Here is a 24,150-nt window from a genome sequence, read left to right as displayed (position 1 = left end):
CGTTACAATAATGCCGGGGCTGAGCCATAAACCCATGAAAGCAAGGAAGCGCTGGGTGGATGTGGAGCTGGGCCGAGCGGTGCCCAGGGAGCACAGGTGCTGCTCCATCCTTGCAGGCACTGCACACAACTCTGATGTGCACCATCACTGGTGCCTAACACCCAGTTTCCACTCATTCTCTCTCTTCCACAAGAAAACCTGGTGAATTTTGCACAACACGAGGCCAAAACATCCCCACGTGCGCTGCAGAACCGGCTCGGCCACAGGTCTGGTCTAACCACGCTCTGGCACTTGGTCACCATTCCTTGCTTTGATGTTTTTATGTCTCAACCATAACATTATTCTAATGTAACTGTTTGTGATTAATATCTCCCTCCTGTCTGCTGAAAGGAGAAATGCAGCACTAGGTAAGTGACAAGGTTTTGTTTCCCTTCAGCGTTCCACGGCTTCCTTCGCGTTATTCTGACATAACTTGTCCTGTTTTTTGATCTCCAAGCTTGTTTTGAACTTCACTGGGCTGCTGCTATTGAAACATGGAAATCTTCACTAAAGTTTTAACAACTAATACATGACGTTTCTTTGTTTTGAAACAGAATCTGAAGGTTTTGTTCAGCCTAACCTCAGAAGCAAAAGGGAAAAAGAAACAAAAAAAAAAAGCCTCCAGATTTTGCAGCGCAGAATACTGCCAAGTTTAGGTGTAAAAAGTCCCCCCAAATTGACTTTAAAATTATGAAATCTGAAACGCAAGCAGCACAGATTGCTTGCTAGTCCCTGGGAAGGCTCTCTTTTCAGGCATTTAATTATGCAACCTAAAAGATAGACATTTCAAGAGGAAAAAAAAAATAAAAATCACGTAACTTAAAATCAAAGGAGCTGACAGCTGTGAAATTTCTCTTTAAATTTGGCCAATTCTGAGACACCACCCTACCTGGAAATCACAATAGACTTGTCTGTTCCTTTTCATTTTTACAAGTGCTTCATGCATTCATGGGAGCTCCTGCTCCTCTCCTCTTTGCCACAGCAAACTGATAATACCTGAAGGAGTCCCAGGTCTGTGCCATGTGATCCTTTAAAGGAAATGGTGCTCACCTTGAAAACCATCAGGGATTTTCAGGCCAGAACACCTTTTGTTTGGCAGAGCTGAAGGGTGCTTCCCTAAACAGAATTTCCCTGTATTTACAGTGGCAGAGCCACCTGCATCAAGCCCCTGCAGTTCAGGATCTGTGTGTGCACTGTGCATACAGAGAAATAAATCTGAAGTTCTGTTGGACAAAATGGGATTTTTCTCCTGCAATCGGGATCTTAATGTACAAGGGCTGACCAATTTTAGCCCAATTTCAGCACCTTGTGTGGTTTGAAATGCCTCTAACCTTGAACTCCAAACTCTAAGGCTGGAACTTAAGCTCTCAGTGCCAGTAGGGCTAAGTAGAAATGTCCTTCTTGGACTGAATTTAGACTTAATTGAAAAGAAACATTTTTGGTTACTATTGCATTAGGCTAAAACGTAAAAATGAACCCTAATACTATCTAAATCTAATAACAGAAAGGCATCTCTCTCTCAAAACTTTCAAAGCATTCTCTATAAATGCATCACGGATCAATTTACATGGTGCTTTTGCCAATAAGCAAAACAAAATCACAGGTTCCAATTGGCTTAACTCATATTGGAAAGCACGAAAGCAAATGCTAGAAAATGCAATTACTGCAAACAAACTCCATTTTCTCCACTCAGGAGGGAATTCCAGAGAACATTTTATTGCCCTCAAATAATATTTCTAAAGGCATCAATACACAATTCTATTTTCTTTTCAGAGCCCACCACACTATATAACCTAATCCTCCATGAAGAAATTCACCAGATTTTGAAATAATACATTGGTTGTTGATATTACCTTGTGCACACACGTACTGTATCAATTTAAATTCTTTTTCTCCATGAATCTTAAGAATATAAAAACCAACTTCCACTGCCTGACACAAACAGATCTGGACCAATTTCCTAGAACATACCCTTTATCTCTGTCATCTACAATTCCAATTAAGTCTTTTTTTTTTTCCCCTAAAATAAATGAATTAAGCCACCGAAAAGGAGGTCATCTTGAGAAACAATTATACAGAAAGTAATTAAGCTAATCATAATTATCACAGACAATGTCTTGGTATTCTAATGTACATGGATTTTCACACTACAAAAGGCCAGGGAAAGCTAAAAGGATGAGATTTTCCAGAAAAAAAGTTTATTTAAAAGAGAAGCAAGGCTTGATATAATTTCTTCGCTACTTAGTGAAGGAAATGAGAATTATGAGTGCAGGAGCCAGATCTAGATTCTGCCCCAAATTCTTCAATTTTACTGATAGAGACCTTGAAACAAGCAGCAGAAACTGCATTTCTGCCCACAGGACTGACCAACACACACATCCCATCAGGATCCTCCCAGTACCTACCCACCCATCTAAATATGAACAAATAAATGCAGGGAAACACATGATCTCCAAAACATTTTCCTGCTTCCCAAGTCTTTGAGCTAGTTCCCATCATTTGCTTTCTCATTTCCAGAAGAAAATCTCTGAGACTTACAAATGCACAAAGCAGTAGGAAATCACCTTCCTCTGTCTTCTGGCCTGGCAGAGCCCAGTCAGAATTTCTGAAAAACAATCCCTTCAAATATCTCCTTTTTCCTATATCCCAGGAAGGTATCCACAGCATTTCTTACAAAGAGAAAAATCTCAAAATACACAAGCAAGAAGCTCCTAAAAACTATTTTCTTTATATGATACATTATATCCTGCATAACTTCCTGATTTTATACCTGGAACTGAAATCCTTCCTTTAAAATGATTGTTTTTCAGCATATTGTTGGGAAACTACAAAACATACTGGGGTTCATGATTATCTAACTCTCAGTACCAGTGTTATGTAAATATATATCCATAATGATAAAAGGAAAGATAAAAGCAGGGATAGCAAGAATAATCACAAGGAAAATAAACTTAAAGAGAAGAAATACAGTAAAATATTTTTTTAATATCCCAGAGGCTTTAAAAGCATGAACTCCTGCCTAAAAGCAGGACTACAGCTTTTTAACAGCTCTGAGAATGTAACGTTCTCCAGTATGCTAAAACAATCAGCTGCTCTTGAGATTTTACCTTGTGACCAAGGTTTGTGCTTCAATTTGTAAATACTGAAGTATAAGAAGCAAGTTTGATATTCCAAAGTAGTTTTAAACATATTTTCACGTGGCAATACTGATGCTTGTTGGGAACTGTTCCTTCCTTCCTGTTGCTCCTTCCTTTTCTAATTGTTCCTTTGTTTTTTAAGTTGGAGGGCAGAAATCAAAAGCTTGAGCCTAAACTCCACTTCTAGAGTGCAATATCCAGCAGGGATATATATGTGTGTTCCAGAACCACCTCCAAGGGCCCTTTCTGAGCTGTTTGTGGAGGACAGAACACAAAGAGAAGGTGCACAGAGAATGCAAACAGAAATTGCAGCCAGCTCAGATGTCCAGGCAGGTCTTCAGGAACCTCCAGCACTCTCTTCTGAACCCCCTGTTTAAATTTATTATTCCAAATAAAGCCAAACGTTCCATTACAGTCTTCTAAGATGAACTGGGATGCCAGGAATCTCCTGAGCCCCCTAAGGAAATTCCTTTTGAGGAAGCCAGCTCACAGAGAGGGTCCTCAGCTACTGAGAGATTCAACCAAACCACTCCGGCTGCATCGTGTTACTGCAAGGAGCTGAATATTCCTCTTGGGCAGGTTTTCTTCCTGGCCGTCCAGAATTCCCTGAGCAGGAGGGAATTCCAGAATTCCCTGAGCAGGAGGGGAGAGATCCCTTCCTTTTGAGTTGAACCACAAACACTAAACACTAAAAAGAGAGTGAGAAGGAAGCTTGAAGCCTGATAAAGGTCTGGAGTAGTAACTATGGACATTGGCACCAGTGATTTCTCAGTTCTCTGTGTCACCCCTGCTGCTGTTTCTTGCCACCTCCTCTTTTCTACTAGCTCTGCAGAATTTCAATTTCCAGTTTATTGGCTATAATTTGTGCTGCAGCATCCCAGGATCTCACAGCAGACTGGTCAAATTCACACTGAAGTTTTTTTTAAGGATCCAGATCTTGAATTTCATTGCAGAAAACTGAAATACCTCCTAATTGTCCCTCCAAAGGCAGGACAAAACAGAAAAAAAAAATGAAAAACAGTGTATGCAATGTAAGCCCCATTCTGCAGCAGAGAGTTTGCATGCTTTTATTTGTAAGATAATTCAGGTGAAATTCTTGATCTTTGCTGCCCCTGTTACAGGAAAGGGAAAGATCTGCTGCTGCCACCTCTGCTCCTCAATAAGGATAATTGTAAGCCTCTAACCCAGGAGTGAAATGTTTTAAAATGAATGTGTGAGATTTATGGCACTTATTGTTGTGAATTTGAAAATGTTCAAGCAACATTTTCACAAGGCGCTTGAAAATCTGTATGATGCACAATCTGCACCCTAGTGCAGAGAAGGACATTGGGAATCCTGATCCACCAATAAATATTTCTGCAATTAAATGCTGTGGTTAACTGTTGGAGCAAGCAATGTTTCACCTTGTGTGCTTTCTGCAGAGTAGGATCTCTCTTGACTTACCCATTTTAGCCATCTTTCCTAGCCTTTAAAACAAAAAAAAAAAACGTGGTGAGAAACCTGCTGTAAAAAGCCATGATATGCAGGCAAAGTTCTGCTGAATAACACAACAACTACAGTTAATCACAGCTGGCCACAAAGGATTCAGAGAGTAGCTACTTCAGTCACTTACTGCAAAGGTAACAATTTATTCCTTATTTATTCTCCCTTCTGCCCAGGTTTTGCCCTCTCACCTCGCAGGCAAGCATCATTGTTTTCACAGCTGGTCTCAGGGAAGCAGCTGTTTATGAATAGCTGTATTGCTTCCCCTCTGGCACCTCACTGCAATGCCAGAGCCCTTCCACCCCCAGAGCAGAGGTGTCTGCTTCCTCCCCCTGTGCCTGTGCCCACCACAGCAGGGCATCCTCCCCTGCCCTTCCACTCTAATGACACAAGATTGTCATTTACAGCACATGGGGAGTGGCTTTCTGTACAGTGTGGGTCACAGAATTTACAGGGTTGGAAGAGACCTTCAAGATCACCGAGTCCAACCCATCCCCAACATCTCAACTCTGGCACCCAGTGCCACATCCAGGCTTTGTTAAACACACCCAGGGATGGGGATTCCACCACCTCCTTGGGAATTCCCAAAATTCCCAGAATTCACAGAATTCAGAGTCACTAGGTTGGAAGAGACCTTCAAGATCATTGAGTCCAAGCCATCTCCAACACCTCCATTAAACCCTGGCACCCAGTGCCATTCCAGAACTTTATCATCCTTTCTAATCCTTTATCATCCTTTTCCTAATATCCAACCTAAATTTCTCTTACCACGGCTTAAGGCTGTGCCCCCTGGTTCTGTCGGTTCCTGGAGAAAAAGCCCAACCCCACCTGACCACAGGCACCCTTCAGGAGCTGTAGAGAGTGATAAGGTCAGCCCTGAGTCTCCTTTTCTCCCCCAGCTCCCTCACAGGGCTCGTGTTCCAAGCCCCTCACCAGCCTCATGGCGTTTTAGATGGGACAGCAGTCCAGGACCTTTACTCTCAGCACCCCAAGTCTGGCTACAGCTGCATCAACCACTGAAACTTGGGGCAGAGGAGAGGAGAAGGAGCAAATTCCTTCCCTGCCATGCTCAGGAGACATCTCCTGCACAAAGCTGCAGGAAATCTGTGCCTGCCTTGCAGCTTCTCTGCTCATCTCTCAGGAGTGAAGGTAAATGCCAAGTGCTGCTGAGGGAGCAGGGAGCCTTCAGAGCAACATATGGGGGAGAGCAGCTCAGGGAAACATAAGGACATGTGGGTAATTCTTTATCGTTTGCAGCTCGGTTTTAAACTTAGAACCCTTTGTGTCAGCTGGTTATACCAAAAAAAAAATGTAATGGCAACATTCAAGAGAGAAGGAGCTCCTGCACTCTGATACCCAGCCTGCCCTGTGATGTGAAAGCTTCTGGTTCATTAGAAAAAAATGCACATAATTCTGAGGTCTTTATGGTTCACTTACCAAAAATTACAGGAAATTCAAAGCACAGAGTGTTCCTGAGCTCTCATATCCTAATTTTATTAACTCAAGAAGAGATGAAGCTCTGGAAAAAGCAAGTGAAAAAGAGCAGGTCCAGTACTTTATGTCCCTGTGCTCTCCATTTGTCTCCCTCTTCTTTGTAGTCTCCACCCCACCCCCAGTTTGATGTTATTTTGTTCTCCCCGTGTTGGCTTTCCACAGCCTCTCTCCTTACACTGCTGTTCCCCGGTGTGCTGCTTTGCTCCTTCTCCACCAAAGGCACGACCAGTGGCCAGGGAGGGTTTGGTGACTGTCACCTCTCAGCTGGGGTGCAGGACGAGCAAAGAGACCAGAACAGCTCAGTGAGGTGAGGCACTGACCTGACCTGAGCCTCAGAGCCACCACAAGTCCTGAGGAACGTCCCAAACATTCCCAAAGCTGTGGCAGGGCCACCACAATCCCACCCTGCTGTGGTGTCACAGGCTGAGGAGCACTGAGAGTCCTCCTGATGCCTCAGGCTTCAGTTTTTATGTTTTTCACATTCTGTGCTGCTTTTTCTGTATTTCTGAGCTTCACATTCAGGGATGGTGAGCTCTGTGCACAGAGCAGGGAGACAAAACAATTCCTGCTCCAGCTGGGCACCAAGGACAAATGATCCCAATCTCAGCCCCAGAGCACAAACCCCGTGGGCTGCAGAGAGAAAAACAAGCAGGGTGGGAGTGCCTGGGCTAAAGCTGGAATGGGACAATGAACTGCAAGGTGCAAATGGAGCAGAACTGATCCCAGGGAGAGAGCCCGGGAGCGCTCGTGCATTTTGGGGCCATTTTGGGTCATCTTGGGTGCAGCCCTGGCTGGGCTCTGGTGCTGCCCAAGGTGAATCCATGGAAGAGATGCTTTGAATCAATCCCTGCTTTATTCTTCAACTCTCTCTAGTCTCTGTTCTAGGTCAGCCTTCTCAAAGCATCATTAGCACTGATGCCTTCAGGTTTAGATTTCAAATTTTCCAGATTTTGTACTGCTTTAGTATGTAATTCTGAACTTCATATAAAGTATTAGCGAGTTTTCTTCACAGTCTAGTTAGAAAAACAATCCTTTTCCAACCCAAGGACACCACTGCAGCTTCAGACCCAAAAAGTGTAAAACAGCAGCAAATTGAGGAGAGGAAACTGGGAGGATGGGACTTCAAAACCTGAGGCTGTGATTGGACAATTAACCCCAATATGTAAATGAACCAAAGCTTATAAAAGGTGTGAAAACTTGTGACTTGGAGTCCATCTTGGGTGCAGCCCTGGCCAGGCTCCTGTACTGCCCAAGTTGTATCCCTTGAAGGCCTTTTATTAAATCCCTGCTTTATTCTTTAGCTCTGTCCAGCCTCTGTGCTAGCTCAGCCTGCACAAGGCATCACAGGGCTGAAGTTGCCTCCTGTGGGTCTTGGAGCCACCCTACAGAGCAGGTGCCATCATTCCCTGCCATGCCCAGCACAGACCAGGACAAGCAATACAAAAGTTCCTTCAGCTCTGGGAAAAGTGGTTCTCCTCTTCTTCTTCTCCTTACCAGAGGCTGGTGCCCACAAACACAACACCCACCCTCAAAAACCAATCTGCTCCCTAAATACAGGCAATGAAGGTTTGGAAGTCTCCTAGCAGACCTGACAGGAGTGGATGGGACACAGGAATTTCTTGTGTGCCAAGACACATCCTTGCCATGCAGGAATTGCCCAAGCTCAAACACTCAGCCCCCTGCAACAAGAGGCTTAATGAACAAGCTACGCAGCCTGGTTATAGCCAGCAATAAGCAGCTCTCTGTTTTTCTTCAAGAAAAAAAAAAAGAAGTCAGTAATTCTTGGAACATTTATTAACCCCCTAGTATAGGCAATTACTGTAAGAGAAAGGTCTGCCAGCCTTGCATTACCATAAATTGCTGCATGTTGCTTTTCTACAGCACGGTAATGCCCACAACCAGTGTGAATAAATGCTAACATTTGAATTTTAAGCTCAATTCAATCCTCTCAATTGAACATTTTTAACAGGTCTTCACTTTCAGTGGCTGTTGGGCCACAAAAATAATTATTTTACACAAGCCAAAAAAAATCCAGGATGGTGTTTCACTGATAGACTGTTTTGTAGCTCAGTTTAAGGTAATCTCACATATTTCCTAACATGCAGAATGGAAAAGAGGAAGGCAGGTGGGAAGTACAAAACCCCTAAGATCACTCCTGCTGTCTACGAGGTTTTGTAGTCACATACAACATAAAAAAATAGTGGCAATAAAAAAAAAAAAAAAAAAAAAGAAAAAGGCTTTGTAATAGACAGAACACCACCAACCAGCTTTAAATTGAATTACACAGCCTGCTAATCTTTATGATGAAATAAAATTTCTTTGAACACTTCACATTATACTAAAATCTGCAGTGCTTTCTCCCCAGCCCCAACCCCTCTCTGCTCAAAGCAACTCCTCCACCCCTAAACCATTGTTCTTCCCAGCCTGCAACGTGATGCTCTGCTAACAGAAGGGCTCATTTTAATTAGCTATTGTTAATATGGCATGCACACGGTGAAAATGTAGGGAAGAAGTACTTTTGCACTTTGTGTTTTTGATGCAACATTAAATTTGCAAGTGAAGGAATTAACTGGTGGTGTACAAAGAATCAATCCCTCGGCTGTTCTCCACTGAAATCATTCTCATTTCAATACGTGGCTGTGGCAGCAGCACTGGAGGAAGAATCTGATGAAAAAGTTTCTATTTGAGGGGACTGGTTGTCCCATGCCTGCTCTATACAACAGGCATAAATCTCTTTTCTGTTTCAAAGTGGATTTGTAGGAAAGGGGGAATGGAAATGAAGAATTATTTGGGGTTTTTTTATACATTTGGTTTGGTTATAGCTCGTTATGAGAAAGCTGATCATCCCCTCCCCCCTTCTAAGACAACATTAGCAGCCCAGGGAAGCAGATCCAAGAAATGACCCGGCAATTATTGTGATTGAAAATCCATTCAGGAATTGTGCAGTACTTTGCAGTGCTCACTGGCTCCTTCCTTTCATTGAAAATTACCAAATGAATATATTAGTTTAAACTTATAAAGAGCCACTCACTGCAGAACATTATTCTCTTTGAAAGCACGTTTTACCTGAGCCAAGTTTTCTAGTGGCTGTCAAATAACACCTCTATATTTGCTTTGAATGACCATGGCAATTCGTAAAGAGAATTTTACACTTTAGCAGCAAACACAGTTTTAAAACCCTCAGTTTCTCTAGAGACCATTAGGAGATAGCAAAAATTGATTTTTTGTGCAATCTCTTTATGAAGAATTGCCAGGAATAACAAGAGCAGAACAAGAAAGAACTGATCAGATATGAATGATCTTACACTGCTTCTCAGGCATAAATTCCATTTCGGTCAGTGGGAATTTTACTACCTCAACATTCATTTTATCCAATGGCTTCTATTTTACCTTCTAAGTTGTACTTCTGGGGTTCTGTTTGCCACAAAGCATCTCATACCTGACCCAGAACAGAGGATAAATATGAAGAAGCAGCCATAACTCTGGCACAAAAGGAGAATTTGAAATTATATTGCACTTTCTCCTACCTTTGTTTTCACACTGCACTACACCTTGCTACACCAAGAAAAATTATTCAGCCTATTACCAAAACTCAGTATGGTTGTGTTTTCCCACTACTTTATAAATATAATAAAATTAAACATTCAAACTATTTTTGCATTTGTATTTTTGTGTTATTTTGAGAAGAAAAAAAACGATAAAAATTAATAATAATAGATCATAAAAAGGTATATGCTAATGAAAGCTGAGCAGAGATTATTAATTCAGGCAAGCCATATGGGATGAAAACTAAGTACAAATGGGAATTTAAACACGACATTAAACACAGTTTAAGTTAGAACAAGAGCAAAGGAAATATTCTTAAGCAGTAATATAGCAATCAACCCTAAATAAACTACGAAGAAGTTTCTAAAACTTTATGGTAAGGACAGAGTGAGATCCATAACCCATAGAACTACTAAATCACTAAAAAACCCACAAGTCCTCAGCAGCAGCTCAACCTGTAAATGAAATATCTCCATCCCACCCCAGTGTCTGAAGCTTCTCACCAGGGCCATCATGGAAGGCAGAGTTGTTTCCAAAATTGGATTAACAGATTTTCCATGGAGCTGCTTCCCTCTCTCCCAGAACAGCTGTGCCAAACTCACACATACTTACGGCATTAAAGCCACCTCAGCATTTTCTTTCACTTGCAATGAATGCAATTTTTTTTTTCCAAGTGCTCAGAGTTTTGTTCATCAAAATGGTATTTTATGTTTAGTCAATTATTCATTCTAGCTGTAACAAGCAGAGCAATATAGAGTTCAAAATATGCTCCAGATGGTAAAAAACGCAAATCAGAAATAAATCAATTTATAAAAAAGGAAGGGATTTGTTTTTATTGCCATAATTTAACTTTAAAATATTCACAGGCTTCCTTCTGGTTCTAAATTACCCCAGAATACTTTGAGCTAATACCCCTCTGAATCTGGAGAAATTTAGAACTTACTGGTTGGTTTTTTTAATATGAAATAGTGCGATGTCAGATGCCAAAATAATCAGAAATATGCTTCCAGGGAGCAAAAGCCCTCAGGAACAAACACTTGATGCCACTGGAGCTGTCCTCAGTGTACATTAGTAAAAGGAACACACTCACTCTAAAGCCTGAGTGAGCCATGCCTGGGGAGGAGATGAAGCCAGATAACTCAGCCAGACCTGAGAGATTGAGAAAGGATAAAAGAGGAATGTGACCCTGCATTTTTAAACAGCGATAAGAAAAGAGCTTGATCTTACTATTATACTATTCTGGTGTCTGTCCACAACTCTGAGAGCAACACCACATTTACATTTTGTCATCTATTCCACATAACAACCAGCAATTCCAAGGTGATGCTGCAATTTTCAATTACTAATGGCCACACAGAAATGAACTCTAAAATAATTGGCAATACTTTGCTGAGTACCACATGCACTTATGCAGAGGTAACAAGAAAAACTCTGCATTAAGATTATATAATCATTCTTTTCTTCTCACTTCGAGTAATATGATCAAGGAACTACAGCACAGAAAAATAAAAGTGATATTTTTTTTTAGCTCTAGCAACAAACTAGAGGCAAGCACATATTACAGGTAAAGAAATATCTGCTCCAGTACAAACCCATATATATTTGGCCATTAAACCATCCACAATGTTTTTACAGTCATCATCCCAAAGAAATTTAAAGAAATAACCATTCAGAACAAAAGCAAGACTTAAAACACATGAAACAGTCAAGTTGCTAAATCCTAGAACAACTCAGGAAAAACCTTGCTAAATTCAACTTTTAGCCCCACAGAAAGTAACCAGGAGTAAGATCACCTAGTGAATTTATCCAAGTCTGCCACTGGAAGATTTTGGAAGCCCCTGCAGTAATATTCTTTATAACTGAAACTTTGCAGGGGGGAAAACCAAACAAACCAGAACCAAAAAATGAACACAGTGTGATATAAACACTAAAGAAAAAAGTACAAAACAGGCGAGTCGAGAAAAAATTCTGAACTGAATTCAAATTATTCACACATATGCACAATCAGGCCCACAGTAACTGAGCAAAATAAACATATCAACTCATTAAAGATCTATCTGCCTGAATTTATCTTTGCTTTCTCTTCACTTCTTATGGGTTATTCAATCACTTCCCATCATTCAGAAAAGGAAATATTGCACTATGAAGACAGAGCTATAATTAGATATTCTTCTGTTTCATTTCACATATATGACTGAATGAGAATGGATGGGAAAAATATGAACAGAGATAATAATGGCAAGTTGAGACATTCAGTAAAAATTACATTTGGCACAGAATAACATCTCAATTCTTCCTTAGCACAGTAATGCTGTGTTTACTGCAAAATTAGTTAAGTTAGCAGAAGAGATTTTTAATGAAAACAATTATAAATTTAAAATAACTGTGTTTAAAGCATTTAACAGTCCCTAAGGTCAAGTGATTACAGCAGTTACAAGACCCGAGGGACATGTTCACACCAAAACAAAGTGAATAAATTACCTCAGCCAGTGTCTGCAATCACTAAGTGACCACAGAGGTTATTCAATGTATAAGCCCAGCTGACTTCTACGCAAAACCAATAATGAAAATGTAACAGCCAAAGGGAAAAAGCATTTAACTAGCAAAAGTTGCTGCAAGGGCTGAGAACTGGGGAGAATGGGAAAGGGAGGGTGGAAAGCAAGCTCCATGGCTGGGCTGTGGAGGCAAGGAGGAAGGATGAGCGTGGATGAAATGGACAGGCAAAAACTGCACATTTTTCCCAGCTGAAAGACCCAAATTGTGGCAAAGGGATGCAAGACTCAAAAGATATAAACCAGCAGGGCTTTAGTGCTCTCAGCCTTGTAAAACTGGGATATGTAATGCCCAGAGAAGGACAAGCAAGGCAGGAGCACAGAATAATCATCTCTCAACTTTCCCCTTGGCTTTACTGCCAGTAAAAATGGGGGAGAGTCATTGTGTTTTAGTTATGGCATGATATAATTCTAACGGAGGCAAGACCTGGTTTTTACCACAGAGTGGGTAAGATGAGCTGCAGAATGAAAGCCAGCTTTGATCTGGCTTCTCTCCCTCATGACATAAATGACACAGATGCCTTGTCGTCACTTCAGCTCCACAACACAACTGCCAGAGGAGAAAACCAGAGCCAGCAAAGACAGAAAAACATTTTTCCGTAAGGACCACCTTGTATTTGATGCATTTGATTCTCAGTGTGTAGCTCTGGAAAAAGGTTCCTACCAACTATGGTGAAGAAAAGATGCTACTGAGGAAGCAAAAGGAATCCTGCTTGATCCTGGTATGTATTTTTTTAACTATAACACATCATCACCTCTCATCCTTGAAGGCATCAAATCTTCACAACACACACAGTAAATAAGAACATAATAAATGGTAAAACACAGCTAACACATTTTGGAGACAGGAGTCTGAAAAGAGAGGCAAAAGGACGTGGCTGGCTTTGGTGGTTTTGATTCCTGGTGAGGAATATTTGCACTGAAGCAAGTATTCATCAACATTCCCACAGGTGAAGCAATTTGCTGGGCTTGCCCTGTGTCAGGAACCTAATAACTGGTATTGTCATAGGTGTGTGTGTGTGTGTGTGTGTGTGTGTGTGTATATGTGTATATATATCTTTACATGTATTTTTAATATATATTTTATATATGTATATATATTTATATTTGATATAATTTTATATATTTATATATTCATATATGCATATTTACATGTATTTTTATATATTTATGACTATATATATAATTATATTATATTATTACTTGTTACATAATATAGTTATATATAATATATTCTATTTTATTATATATTATTATGCAATATACATTTAATACATAAATATATAAATATATATAATATATTAATTATAGTATCTATATACATACACACATACATATAGACTTATATATGTGTATATACATATATATACTTATATATGTATGTATATATATATGTGTATCTATACAAATATATGTGTATATATACAAATATATGTGTATATATATACATTTATATATGTGTATATATAGATATGAGAAAATGCAAGTGGACTCTCAGCATGTAGAAAAAGATTCTTTTTGTACCTGAACTATGAAAGCCTGAGGCCAAAGCCAGCAGGCCCTCCAACACTCAGAGCTTCCAGTTTCAGTGAAACTGCCTGCAAAATCTGCTTTTTTCAGATAAACACTGTCTTCTACAAGAAGCTATGCATATATGCTAAGAAAGCCCCCTGGTAAATTGTTGAGACTGGAACACAATCTATCCAAAGGGTTATAATTCTTCTCTTGGGAATGTTATGTTGGGACCTATGTGCTAAAATAATATCCTCATGAACCCCCTGTGAGATGCAAGGAATGCCCAGAGGATGCCAGCACTGCAGGATTGCCCAGGGAAGGGTGAAAGCACCCTGGCAGAATATTTGGGCTGGCTTTCTGCAGCCCTGAGTGTTTTCAAATGCCAAGCACTGGCCACAGGCTCTGGCTGTGCCTAAAGAGCATTTGTGAAATTTGTGAAATTACTCAGGGGCCAAAGAGGAACTCAGGTGGCCAGAGCCTGCTCTCAGCAATGCACCAGGGAGATCTGTGCTCTTCAAGAGGTAATTCCTCCTCTGGAGCTGCAATTGCACACAGAAAAAGGACGGTTTTGAGCCTACCAAATCTAGTATCACCTTCTAGAAATTTCCATTTCCTTCTAGAAATGAGAACAGTGCAGCTAAGTTGCACTGGTGTGGTTAGAGAGCCCCACTCCCACGTGCACAGCAATAAAAAATTCAAATTCAAATAGGGTTTTGGAAATCAGAGGAGGTCAGCCAAAAAGAAGAGTATGAAGAAAATGCAAAGAAGGATGACAAGACAGACAATGTACAAGTTCTTCTATTTAAAAATTCCTTTTGTGAAACCAAATATCCCTTACACATCTCTTGAAGGGTCAGCCAATGCAATAAAATTATGCAGAGATGCTACATATGATAAAATAGGTAAGATGCACGTAAGATAAAATATGCAGAGATGCTGCCATCACACAGCAGGCAAGAGAGAGTGCAGTAAAACCTGATGACAGAGTTTTGCCTTGAAATATTTTTTATATAAAGCTGTTCTAGAAATTTCTATTTCCTTCTAGAAATAAGAACAATGCAGCTAAGGTGCAGTGGTGTGGTTAGAGAGCCCCACTCCCATGTGCACAACAATAAAAAATTCAAATTCAAATAGGGTTTTGGAAATCAGGAGGTCAGGCAGAAATAAGAGTATGAAGAAAATGCAGAGAAGGATGACAAGACAGACAGTGTAGGGGATCTTCTGTTTAAATATTCCTTTTGTAAAACCACATGTCCCTTACATATCTCTTGATATGAAGGGTCAGCCAAGGAACTCCAATGCAATAAAATTGGAGATGCTAACAGAGATATGATAAAATAGGTAAGATGCACATAAGATAAAATATGCAGAGATACTGCCATCACACAGCAGGCAAGGGAGAATGTAGTAAAACCTGATGATAGAGCTTTGCTTTGAAATATCTTTTCTATATTAAAAATATATTTAAAAATCCATTCTGATGTTTTTTGAAAAGCAGCTGCTCAAGTCACCCTCAGCCCTGGGTATTTCTAGAGCAAGGGGTGAGCTGGCAGTGCACAACCAGGCTGCCAGTGGCATTGCCAACAACAGGAAAGTTGTTCCCACACAAGTTCCCCTCCTTCCTTTTGGTTCTCTGCTCTTGCTATTGAACTGCCCTCAGTTCCAGCAACGTGCTGTCAAATGCAGCAGAATATTAAAGGTGTTTGTAGTGGGTTTGGTTTGTTAATTTGAGGGATTTTTTGGTTTATGTTCTAATGAGTGTGGTGGGTTTATTGCTTGCTAATCACCAATGCATTCACTAGGATGCACTCTCTCATTTCTTGTTGTAAGGTAGGACTAGGGGAAAGGTAAAGCTTAAAACTTTCAAAGGGTATAAAGAGAAATTTCTTAATGGTAACTAAAAGAAAAAGTAATAAAAATTGTAATAAAACTTTTAGGACACTTCTCACCTTTCTGTAACCTTTTAGTTCTCACTGATAACGTAAAGAAACAAATCCTAAAATTTTAGTTAGTTTACTACTTTTAGACTAATCTTTCTTTAGTTTACTTAGGGAGACAAGTCTTTTTTGTCAATGTTACAGAGACTTATCTGTAAGAAAATAGGGTTTTTGTGTTTCTTATCAAGAAGAGTAGCTGCTTGGGGAAAATTGTAATTGTGAAATTTCTTCTATTTTTTTATCAGCTTTTTTTACAGTTGTCTTAATGGGCTATGTTAATTTATGGGGTACTTTTTAAAAGATGAGTTGTTTAAAGGTAAAAGTTTTCATTTCTACCTTTAAAATGATCTTTATCTCTGGGAATAGACTCTATTTTTTTTCTCTCCCTAAAGACAGTATTCTACCAAAGAGATGCTGACAGCCCATGATCAAAGATAAAATACCTGTATACCACATGAAAGGGGCAAGCATATGAATATCACCCACCAAATTCTCCAAATATCATATATATGTATAATATAATATATATATATATATATATTTATTTATTTAATACATATAAATAATATATTTTTATATAAAATATAACATATATTATAGATATGGTATATACATTTTATCTATTATATTATATATATTATGCATTATAATTTATATAATATTATATAATAATTATACATAACATATGATGTATAGATAGTATTATATATTAACATTATAGATATAGTATTATTATATATCTCTAATATTATAGATATAGACATTATTTTTAATATATATAAAAATTGTTGTTATTATTATTATATTTTTAAATCAATACTCTTCCAAACAGTATTATTGATTGTGCTACATGGGAAGAAGGACTTTGATAATTTCCAATCCATGCAACTTCCAGCTCTACTGTAAGCTACAGCAAACCCAAAACACAGCCAGCAGCAGTTTTTGGAGTGGACACAAAAGCCCCCCAGCACCAACTAAGGGGACAAACTGCATCCTTTGCATGAGGTGCCACCACCTCCTCAGCACTCCCAGAGGGCTGCAAGGAATCCTTTCCCTGAGATAATACAGAAATGCAGCAAAGTCTCTGAATGTGCCTTAGTCAACAGAAATAATAATAATAATAATAATAATAATAATAATAATAATAATAATAATAATAATAATAATAATAATAATAATAATAATAGTAGTAGTAGTAGTAGTAGTAGTAGTAGTAGTAACTATTACTATTACTATTGTTATATTTTATTATGATTATTAACAAGTGAGGCTAGAAGCAGGACATGACACGAGGACAAGTGGAGCGAGCGCGGGGGGAGATTTCTCGAGCGCCCTAATTCAATTAGCAGGCAGTGAGTGACACTGGGAGAGGAGGGGTTAATTGGGGTCACCAAAAGGCAGTAATTCCTTACCTAACCAGTCATTAAACTTCTTAACCTCGGAGGGCAGTCCCAGCTCGGTGAAGTCGCCCGTGTGGAGCAGGATGTCCCCGTAGGGCATCTGGATGCCATCTGTTCGGGAGTGCGTGTCTGAGACGCAGACAAAGCGCGTGTGGCCCGCTGGCTTTGGAGTGTCATATGGGATGGGGTCGACCCTGGAGCAGACACAAAGATCCCACAACAGTCACAAGGTTCAAAGGCTCACATCCATTATTGCAGATTGCAGCACGCTGCTCCCTCCAGGAGAGCAGCCGTGCGTCCGCTGCCACACGCTGCGCGCTGCCAAAAACCCAACGCTGCTAGAAACTTACCTGGTGAGGAAAGGAAGATGAAATACAAACAAATATGGCCATTCTGTGGTACTAAAGTGTGTTTAAACACAGGGAAAAATGGATTTAGGAGGCTTTGAGTTGGGATGTCTTACATCCTGTGCCTTATACATGGACAGGTACAGGGGCCATGGGATAACAGGTCTGCCAAGGAACGGGCTCTCACCTGAGCTCAGCTGTCACATTCACATTTTCTGAAAAATCCCTTCACCCAGGATTTTTCTCCTGGAAGCTGAGAAGCCTCAGAGAAAAAGGAAAACAATAATTATCTTATTTGCTTCTCCTGTGTTTTGCTGCTTTGGAATGTGTTTGGAGATTGTTTACCCACAGGAGATTGTTTCATTGGTTTCATGTGAATTGTTTTCACTCTGGCCAATCAGGGCCAAGCTGTGTCAGGACTCAGGAAAGAGTCACGAGTTTTCATTATTATCTTTTTAGCATTCTGTCTGTATCCATTAGTATAGTTTAGTATAGCTTTCCTTAATATAATACAGTATCATAAAATAATAAATTAGCCTTCTGAGAACATGGAGTCACATTCATCATTCCTTCCTGCCACGGGGGTCCCAGCAAAAAACAATACTCAGCAGCTGATTTTGTTCAAGGGCACAGGTTCTCCTACAGATGCCAGCACAGAGCATTTGTTTACACACAATAAGGTGCATCAGGAGTGCTTTGATGGAGGCTGGAAACTGCAGAACCAAGTCTAGTGGCAGCTTCCTAAACTCAAACAAAATCCTGAGCTCATCATCCCAGAATCTATAAAGTCAGGGCTGATGTGTTATCACACATATAAAACTTTTTTTCTATAGCCAACAATGCTGGGAAAATTTAGTTCAATTGGTTGTTTGTGAGCTGTATTTGGTAATCTTATCTTATCAGCTACATGTGACCCATCATGGAAATCTAGTCATTTGGTTTTTGGTGACTTTTCTTTTAAGCACAATAGAGGAAAAAAATAGGTAGTTGAAATGCTTTATGCATACTTAGTGCTTAGAAGCTCCAATTTGTAACAGAAAAACTTAAATACAAAAGACAATCCATTGCCTACTTTGGAATAGCAATTATTTCTCTGCAGAGTTACCATAATTTGATTTGCTCAACACTTGAATAGCACAGCATCTGGATTAGTGCCACAGCAAATCCCATCCCAATCCCACAAAACTTCAGCTCGTTCCATTGATGTGCCACTTTGATCATGGTTAGAGCTCAGCTCCAGCTAGAAATGTTGAGGTATTTAGGAGTTATGTCAGAATAATAGTGCACTTACATCTCAAATTATCAGGCTAGTGAAACCAAGTTCCAGCTACTTTAAAGCATCCCAAAATAATGCTGTTTTAAGATTTATTTGGGCAAACTGGCACAACAGGCATTCAAAAATCGGTGCCTGAAAATAAAACTAAAATTAAACAGTAATAATAAAACTAACGAACTAATAATAAAACCTTTGAACAGGTTTTATTAGTTGTGCTCTCCACACTGAAAACAAACACCGGTAGACATCACTGTGAATTTGTTTGGCCTAAATCCCCACAGTTCTGATGCGATGTATGGTCAGTAACAGAAAATAATGCACAAACCTTAAGAAAATACTGACTTTTGGAGTATTGATTTTTTTTTTTTACTGAACTGTAAACTAAATTAGCATTTGGTTTTTAGTGTACACTAAACTGTGTGAAAATTTCTACCAGTGCCTTGAACTTCAGCTCCCTGCACAGGTGAGAAAGACCAGAAGCATCCTCCAGGGTGCAAATCAGTTCCCTGCCCTGGGGAGTTTTAGAGTGGCTCCAGAAATCAGACTCCATATGGATATGTCCTGGTCTCCAGTGGAAAACTGGCCCTCTGAATGCATTTACTAACAAGATCTTACTGAGTTAGAATTTAATTTTGTTGGAATTTTAAAATTATATTAATTAATTTTTTTCGATATTATATATATTATATTACATTAATATATACTATATATACATTTATATAAATATATATTATATTAATTATGTATTCTATTTGTTAGACTATTCACAGCAAAAATAATAGTGAGGGAAGCACTAGGGGGGAGATATTTGATAGACTACCTTTTCCTAGGTACCATAATTAGGTCTTTCCAATCAAGCTATATTTACCATCAAATGCCATACCTTGTTGACACAGGCCACTGAATTAATTTGCAAAATTCAGGCTCTCCAAGATGATGCTTACTTTAAAAACAGATTCTACTGCCAGCTGGGCTGGAGAGCAGAGAATTTGGTGGATGACTTCCTGGGGTTTAGTATTGTACCTCCTGTTCCACCCAAAGCACCAGGTACAATTACCTGAGCCATGAAACTGTTACCACTGCAGAAACCTGGGAGAAAAATTCAACAATCAATGGATTTTTTTTTTCTCAGCAAGGGTCTGAAATCAACACAGTTATTATTCCAGAGAAAAATTAATTTACCCATTTAAATTTCACTGGCAAGCTGGGCAGAACTGCAGTCTTAGTGCTTTCCTGCATGGTGTCTTCCTTCCAAAATATGGGGGTCCCCAAATCAACATTTCCCGACTTCCCAGCATGTTTACTCCAGACAGCACAAAAAATGAACACCAGCTTTCATCAGCAGCACAGAACTTGTTCAGAGCATCTCTGCTGGAGCTAAACCAGCACTGCCTGCCTGGGGAGCCCAATTCTGTTTGTACACAGCAGCCAGGCTTTGCTCTTCTCTGCAGCTTCCAAACAAACCCTGCTCTACATTAGAGTATGGCTGAAACCTGGTTTGGGATTTTTCCATTCGTGCCATGACTTACAGAAAAGTCTATCATCAAAATTCTTCAAGTCCCTGACCCTTCTTTCTCTCCTTTACAAACACTCTGATGTTGCCAAGTAACCTTTTTTCCACATTTAAACTTCCTTCTCTCATTCAGTATTTCTCTACTAACTATTTCCAAGTGAGATACTGCAGGTGATTGTGTTCAGTCCATCCATTTATCATACTCAAAGCAGTCCTTCATGAGAAACTTAATAAAAGTGGTGTTTTGCCAGTCCTAAAGGCTCAAGTTTTCTTTTCACCCATGGCAAACAGCAATATGAAAGCCTCCTTTCCCACTGCATTCCAAGAGGATTGGACTCTGAATGCAAGGCACTGCCCTGCCACAGCTCTGGTGATACCTATTTCTCCTGATCTACCTTCTTCCTTTTCTACTTTCACCCTTCTTTCTGATCCACTCACAACCCAGCAGCTGGGATCTGAAATCTCTGGGACAGTTCTGCATCTGAGCCTTCCTGCAGATAAAATAATAAATAATAAAATAAAATAATTATTTTGGCCCTAATAATCATAATTAATCCAAATTATTTATGTCCACCACCATTCTGCTGAATCAGAGCACGTACCTAAGAAATTCAACTTTGTCTTTACCTTTGCTCCAAACACAGTGCATCCAGCTAACTCTGACACTCTCCATCACCACCAACAATTTGGTTTTTTCAGTCTTTCTGACATGGCAGACTGAAACACTTCACAGATTGATTGCTCCACTTGGAGCACCATGCTCAAGGAAAGGTGCAGTAAGAGATATTTCAGAATAATTTAAATGTTCATATATTAGGATTAATACAGTAATCAGGAAATAGGAAACAACATAAGATATGTTGCACCTTAGAAAATCAGGCACCTGGCTGGTTTTTAAAAAGCACATGAAAGACTCAGAACGAAATTCCATAAGGCAGCTGAGCAATGACTGCTGTGTGAGATCACAACAGTAATGTAAGATCTGTCACATTTATTGCATTTATGACAAGGGTCCAGCACTCAGAAGGGACAATGTAACCTTCATATACTTTTACAAGAACCTTGTTTATCAGATAAATACTTTACCAACCTGCCCTTAGCACCAGTGGTTCTCACTTAGAGTCTAAGAACCTCTCAGATTTGCAAAGTATGGGGGTTCCTGCAAAATATGCATTTCCTCCCACCCTGCCTGAAAGGACAGCACTATGCAGGCTCTGATTTGGCTTGCTCAGGTGGCATTCAGCAAGGGTCTGAAATTTTAGATATTATATATATTATATTACACTATTTTATATATATATATAAAAATAAACAAATATATATAAAATATATGATATTACTATCTCATATATTATATAGTAATATATTATATATTACTGTATATTATATAGTAATATTTATTATAATATATAATATATATTATATACATTCTATATTATATATATTCTATATATTATAATATATAAATTATATATATAATATATTATTATTATATATTATATAGTAATATATATATTATATAGTCCCTTCTATATATATATTATATAGTCCCTTCTCCCTACCAATATATTATAGATTATAATATATATTATTAATATTATATATCCCTAATCTTTGCAACTGATTAAGCATATATTATAATATCCTTAATTTTTACAACTGGTGTTTTAAACTTGTTTAGCTGCAAGATGTGCACAAAGAGAGTGTTTTTCTTATTAGCCACTCTAAGTACACCATAGGTATACAAGATGAGTGTTGTTCTTTTTAGCCACTCTAAGTACACTATATGTGCACAAGACGAGTGTTTTTCTTATTACCCACTATTAAGTACACTATATGTGTACAAGAAAAATGTTGTTCCTATTTTCCTGTGCTCAGGATAATAATGTCTTGTTCCTACTACCTGTACTCCTGTACTTACTGGGTACATCTGTGACTCAATTTGTGGGTTCATTTTTTATGACATCTAAATAAGTATTCATTATGCATCCATTTAAGCCCAGGCTTCAAGTCTGTGTGTCACATCAAATCCATGTGTGTTGCTGCACTTTTTTACTTCTAAGATGTGTACAAGAAGAGTGCTGCTCCTAATTAGCCAATAATGTGAGCAGTGTTGATTGAGGACCAATCAGGCCCCATCTTCTCACAGCTGCCTATAAAAAGAATGTGATATATAATAATAAACTTCACATTTACCTTTTAACAACATAAAAATCTGTGTCCCTTTATTCAGCCATCCCTAATGCAACAGCAACACATGGGCAAAGGACTTGATTTAGGATGCCTTGCCAGAGAGGAGACGTGTTAACTGTGCATTTCAGCCCAAGCCTACCCCAGTTACTCATCACGGTGTCTCATAAATCAGCAGGGCTGGAAAGCTCCTCTGAGACAGGCAGGGCAGTGCAGCCCTCCCACAGACACAGCTGCAGCCTCACTGGGACCCTGCTGCAGCAAAAACCCAGCAAACACACAAGCACCACCTTCCTGAAAGGAGTCACTTTTGATGATAAAGGATAATCCTGCATGGGTGGGTTCAAATGCTGAAAATAAGGGTCTTGGGGTGTGTGGGAAATGAACTTGTAGAGAATTTTTAAAGTTTAATAGAAAGTTTATGCAGTATGTATTTGTGTACAAACTTTGAGATAAGAAATGTTGATTTAGAAATATTGTGGAATAAGATAGATATTATTGAGAGAGAAATAGAACTAGAAATAAATTCTAAAGGTCGGTTTAGTAAATAAGACTAGCTATTTTATACTATGAAAGATGCATTGTAATAAGAGTTATGAGGGGTCATTTTAGATGATTAGTTTTAAAACATTTATAGCATAGTGTGATTAAAATCAATAAGTTAAGAAACACAATGCATTGTAATTAAGAAATAGTTTTTGATCGTAATAGTGTAAATTATAACATTTGTATTTTTTTACAGGAGATTGAAAATAGAACAAAAGTTTTTAATTTCTGAGTTAGAAAAAACTTAATCTAACTGGATGGGAATGCCTGTGGCTGGAGAGCCCAACCCCACAGACTGCTCACTGCCCTGCTCCCTCAGGTTTTGAGATATGCAGACTCCAAATCCCCTCTCACAGAGGGATTCCCAAGAAACCAATTCATCCTTGGAGATGCAATAAAAACCTTAGACATTGAGCCAGGAAAGTTTCCAGTTCCTGCCATGGAGTAAATCACTCACACAGCACCATGATGGACAAAACACGACCAGATGCTGCAAACCCCTCCTGCAGCCCCACAGCCCAACCCAGCATCACTCCTGCTCACAGCCCACCCCTCTGCAGGCTGCCTCTGCTACAGGTGAGCAGCAAATCAGGGAATTTTCCTGTCCCCAGGCTCTCCAGATGCATGAGCAGTCCCGTGACACACGGGCCCACATCCATCCCAACATCACACGCTGCCTTTTCATCTCACTAATTACTCCACTGGGTATGTCTGTGACTGGAGTTGTGGGTTTATTCTCTATGACATCTAAATAAGTATTCATTATGCATCCATTTAAGCACAGGCTTCACCTCTGTGCGCCACATCAAATCCACGCGTGTTGTTGCACTTACTCTGTTTTGGGAGTCACTTGGAGACATCCTCTCCAGTAACTACGTATTTAAAACATATCTATATAACTAGCTTTTAAAAAGCATCCCACTCATGCTTCCTGTGAATAGTCATCACTGTATTTATTTACAGTTTAGTTTCCTCTTGTATCATTTCGTACTTTTCTTGCTACTCCTATTTTCAAAATTTGCAAACAAAATACTTCTTCAAAGAGCCAATTAGCTTGGTGTGTTTACTTTAGAATTAAAATACAAATATTTTCTGAAAAAAAAAAAAACAACAACTTTTAAAAGCTTGCTTCCTAGTGCTGTTAGTTCCCCCTCCTCAGCTAAGTCAATGGAAGAA

The 24,150-nt window shown here is 39.2% G+C and overlaps 1 protein-coding gene across 5 annotated transcripts in view; it reads right to left on the bottom strand.

Annotated features, from left to right (window-relative positions):
* The window catches only part of MPPED2 (metallophosphoesterase domain containing 2), a 121,223-nt gene that overhangs the window by 61,914 nt on the left and 35,159 nt on the right, over positions 1-24,150 (bottom strand). For all 5 annotated transcript variants that reach the window (XM_058027088.1, XM_058027092.1, XM_058027091.1 and 2 more), the window contains exon 3: positions 17,115-17,296. In XM_058027088.1, the coding sequence (XP_057883071.1) occupies positions 17,115-17,296 (182 nt within the window). The remainder of the gene's footprint in view (positions 1-17,114; positions 17,297-24,150) is intronic.

Source organism: Melospiza georgiana, chromosome 6, assembly GCF_028018845.1.
Source record: "Melospiza georgiana isolate bMelGeo1 chromosome 6, bMelGeo1.pri, whole genome shotgun sequence".
In the NCBI taxonomy this organism is placed as follows: Eukaryota; Metazoa; Chordata; class Aves; order Passeriformes; family Passerellidae; genus Melospiza; species Melospiza georgiana.
Note: the sequence above shows the minus strand (reverse complement) of the source record. Positions and strands in the feature narration are given on the sequence as shown.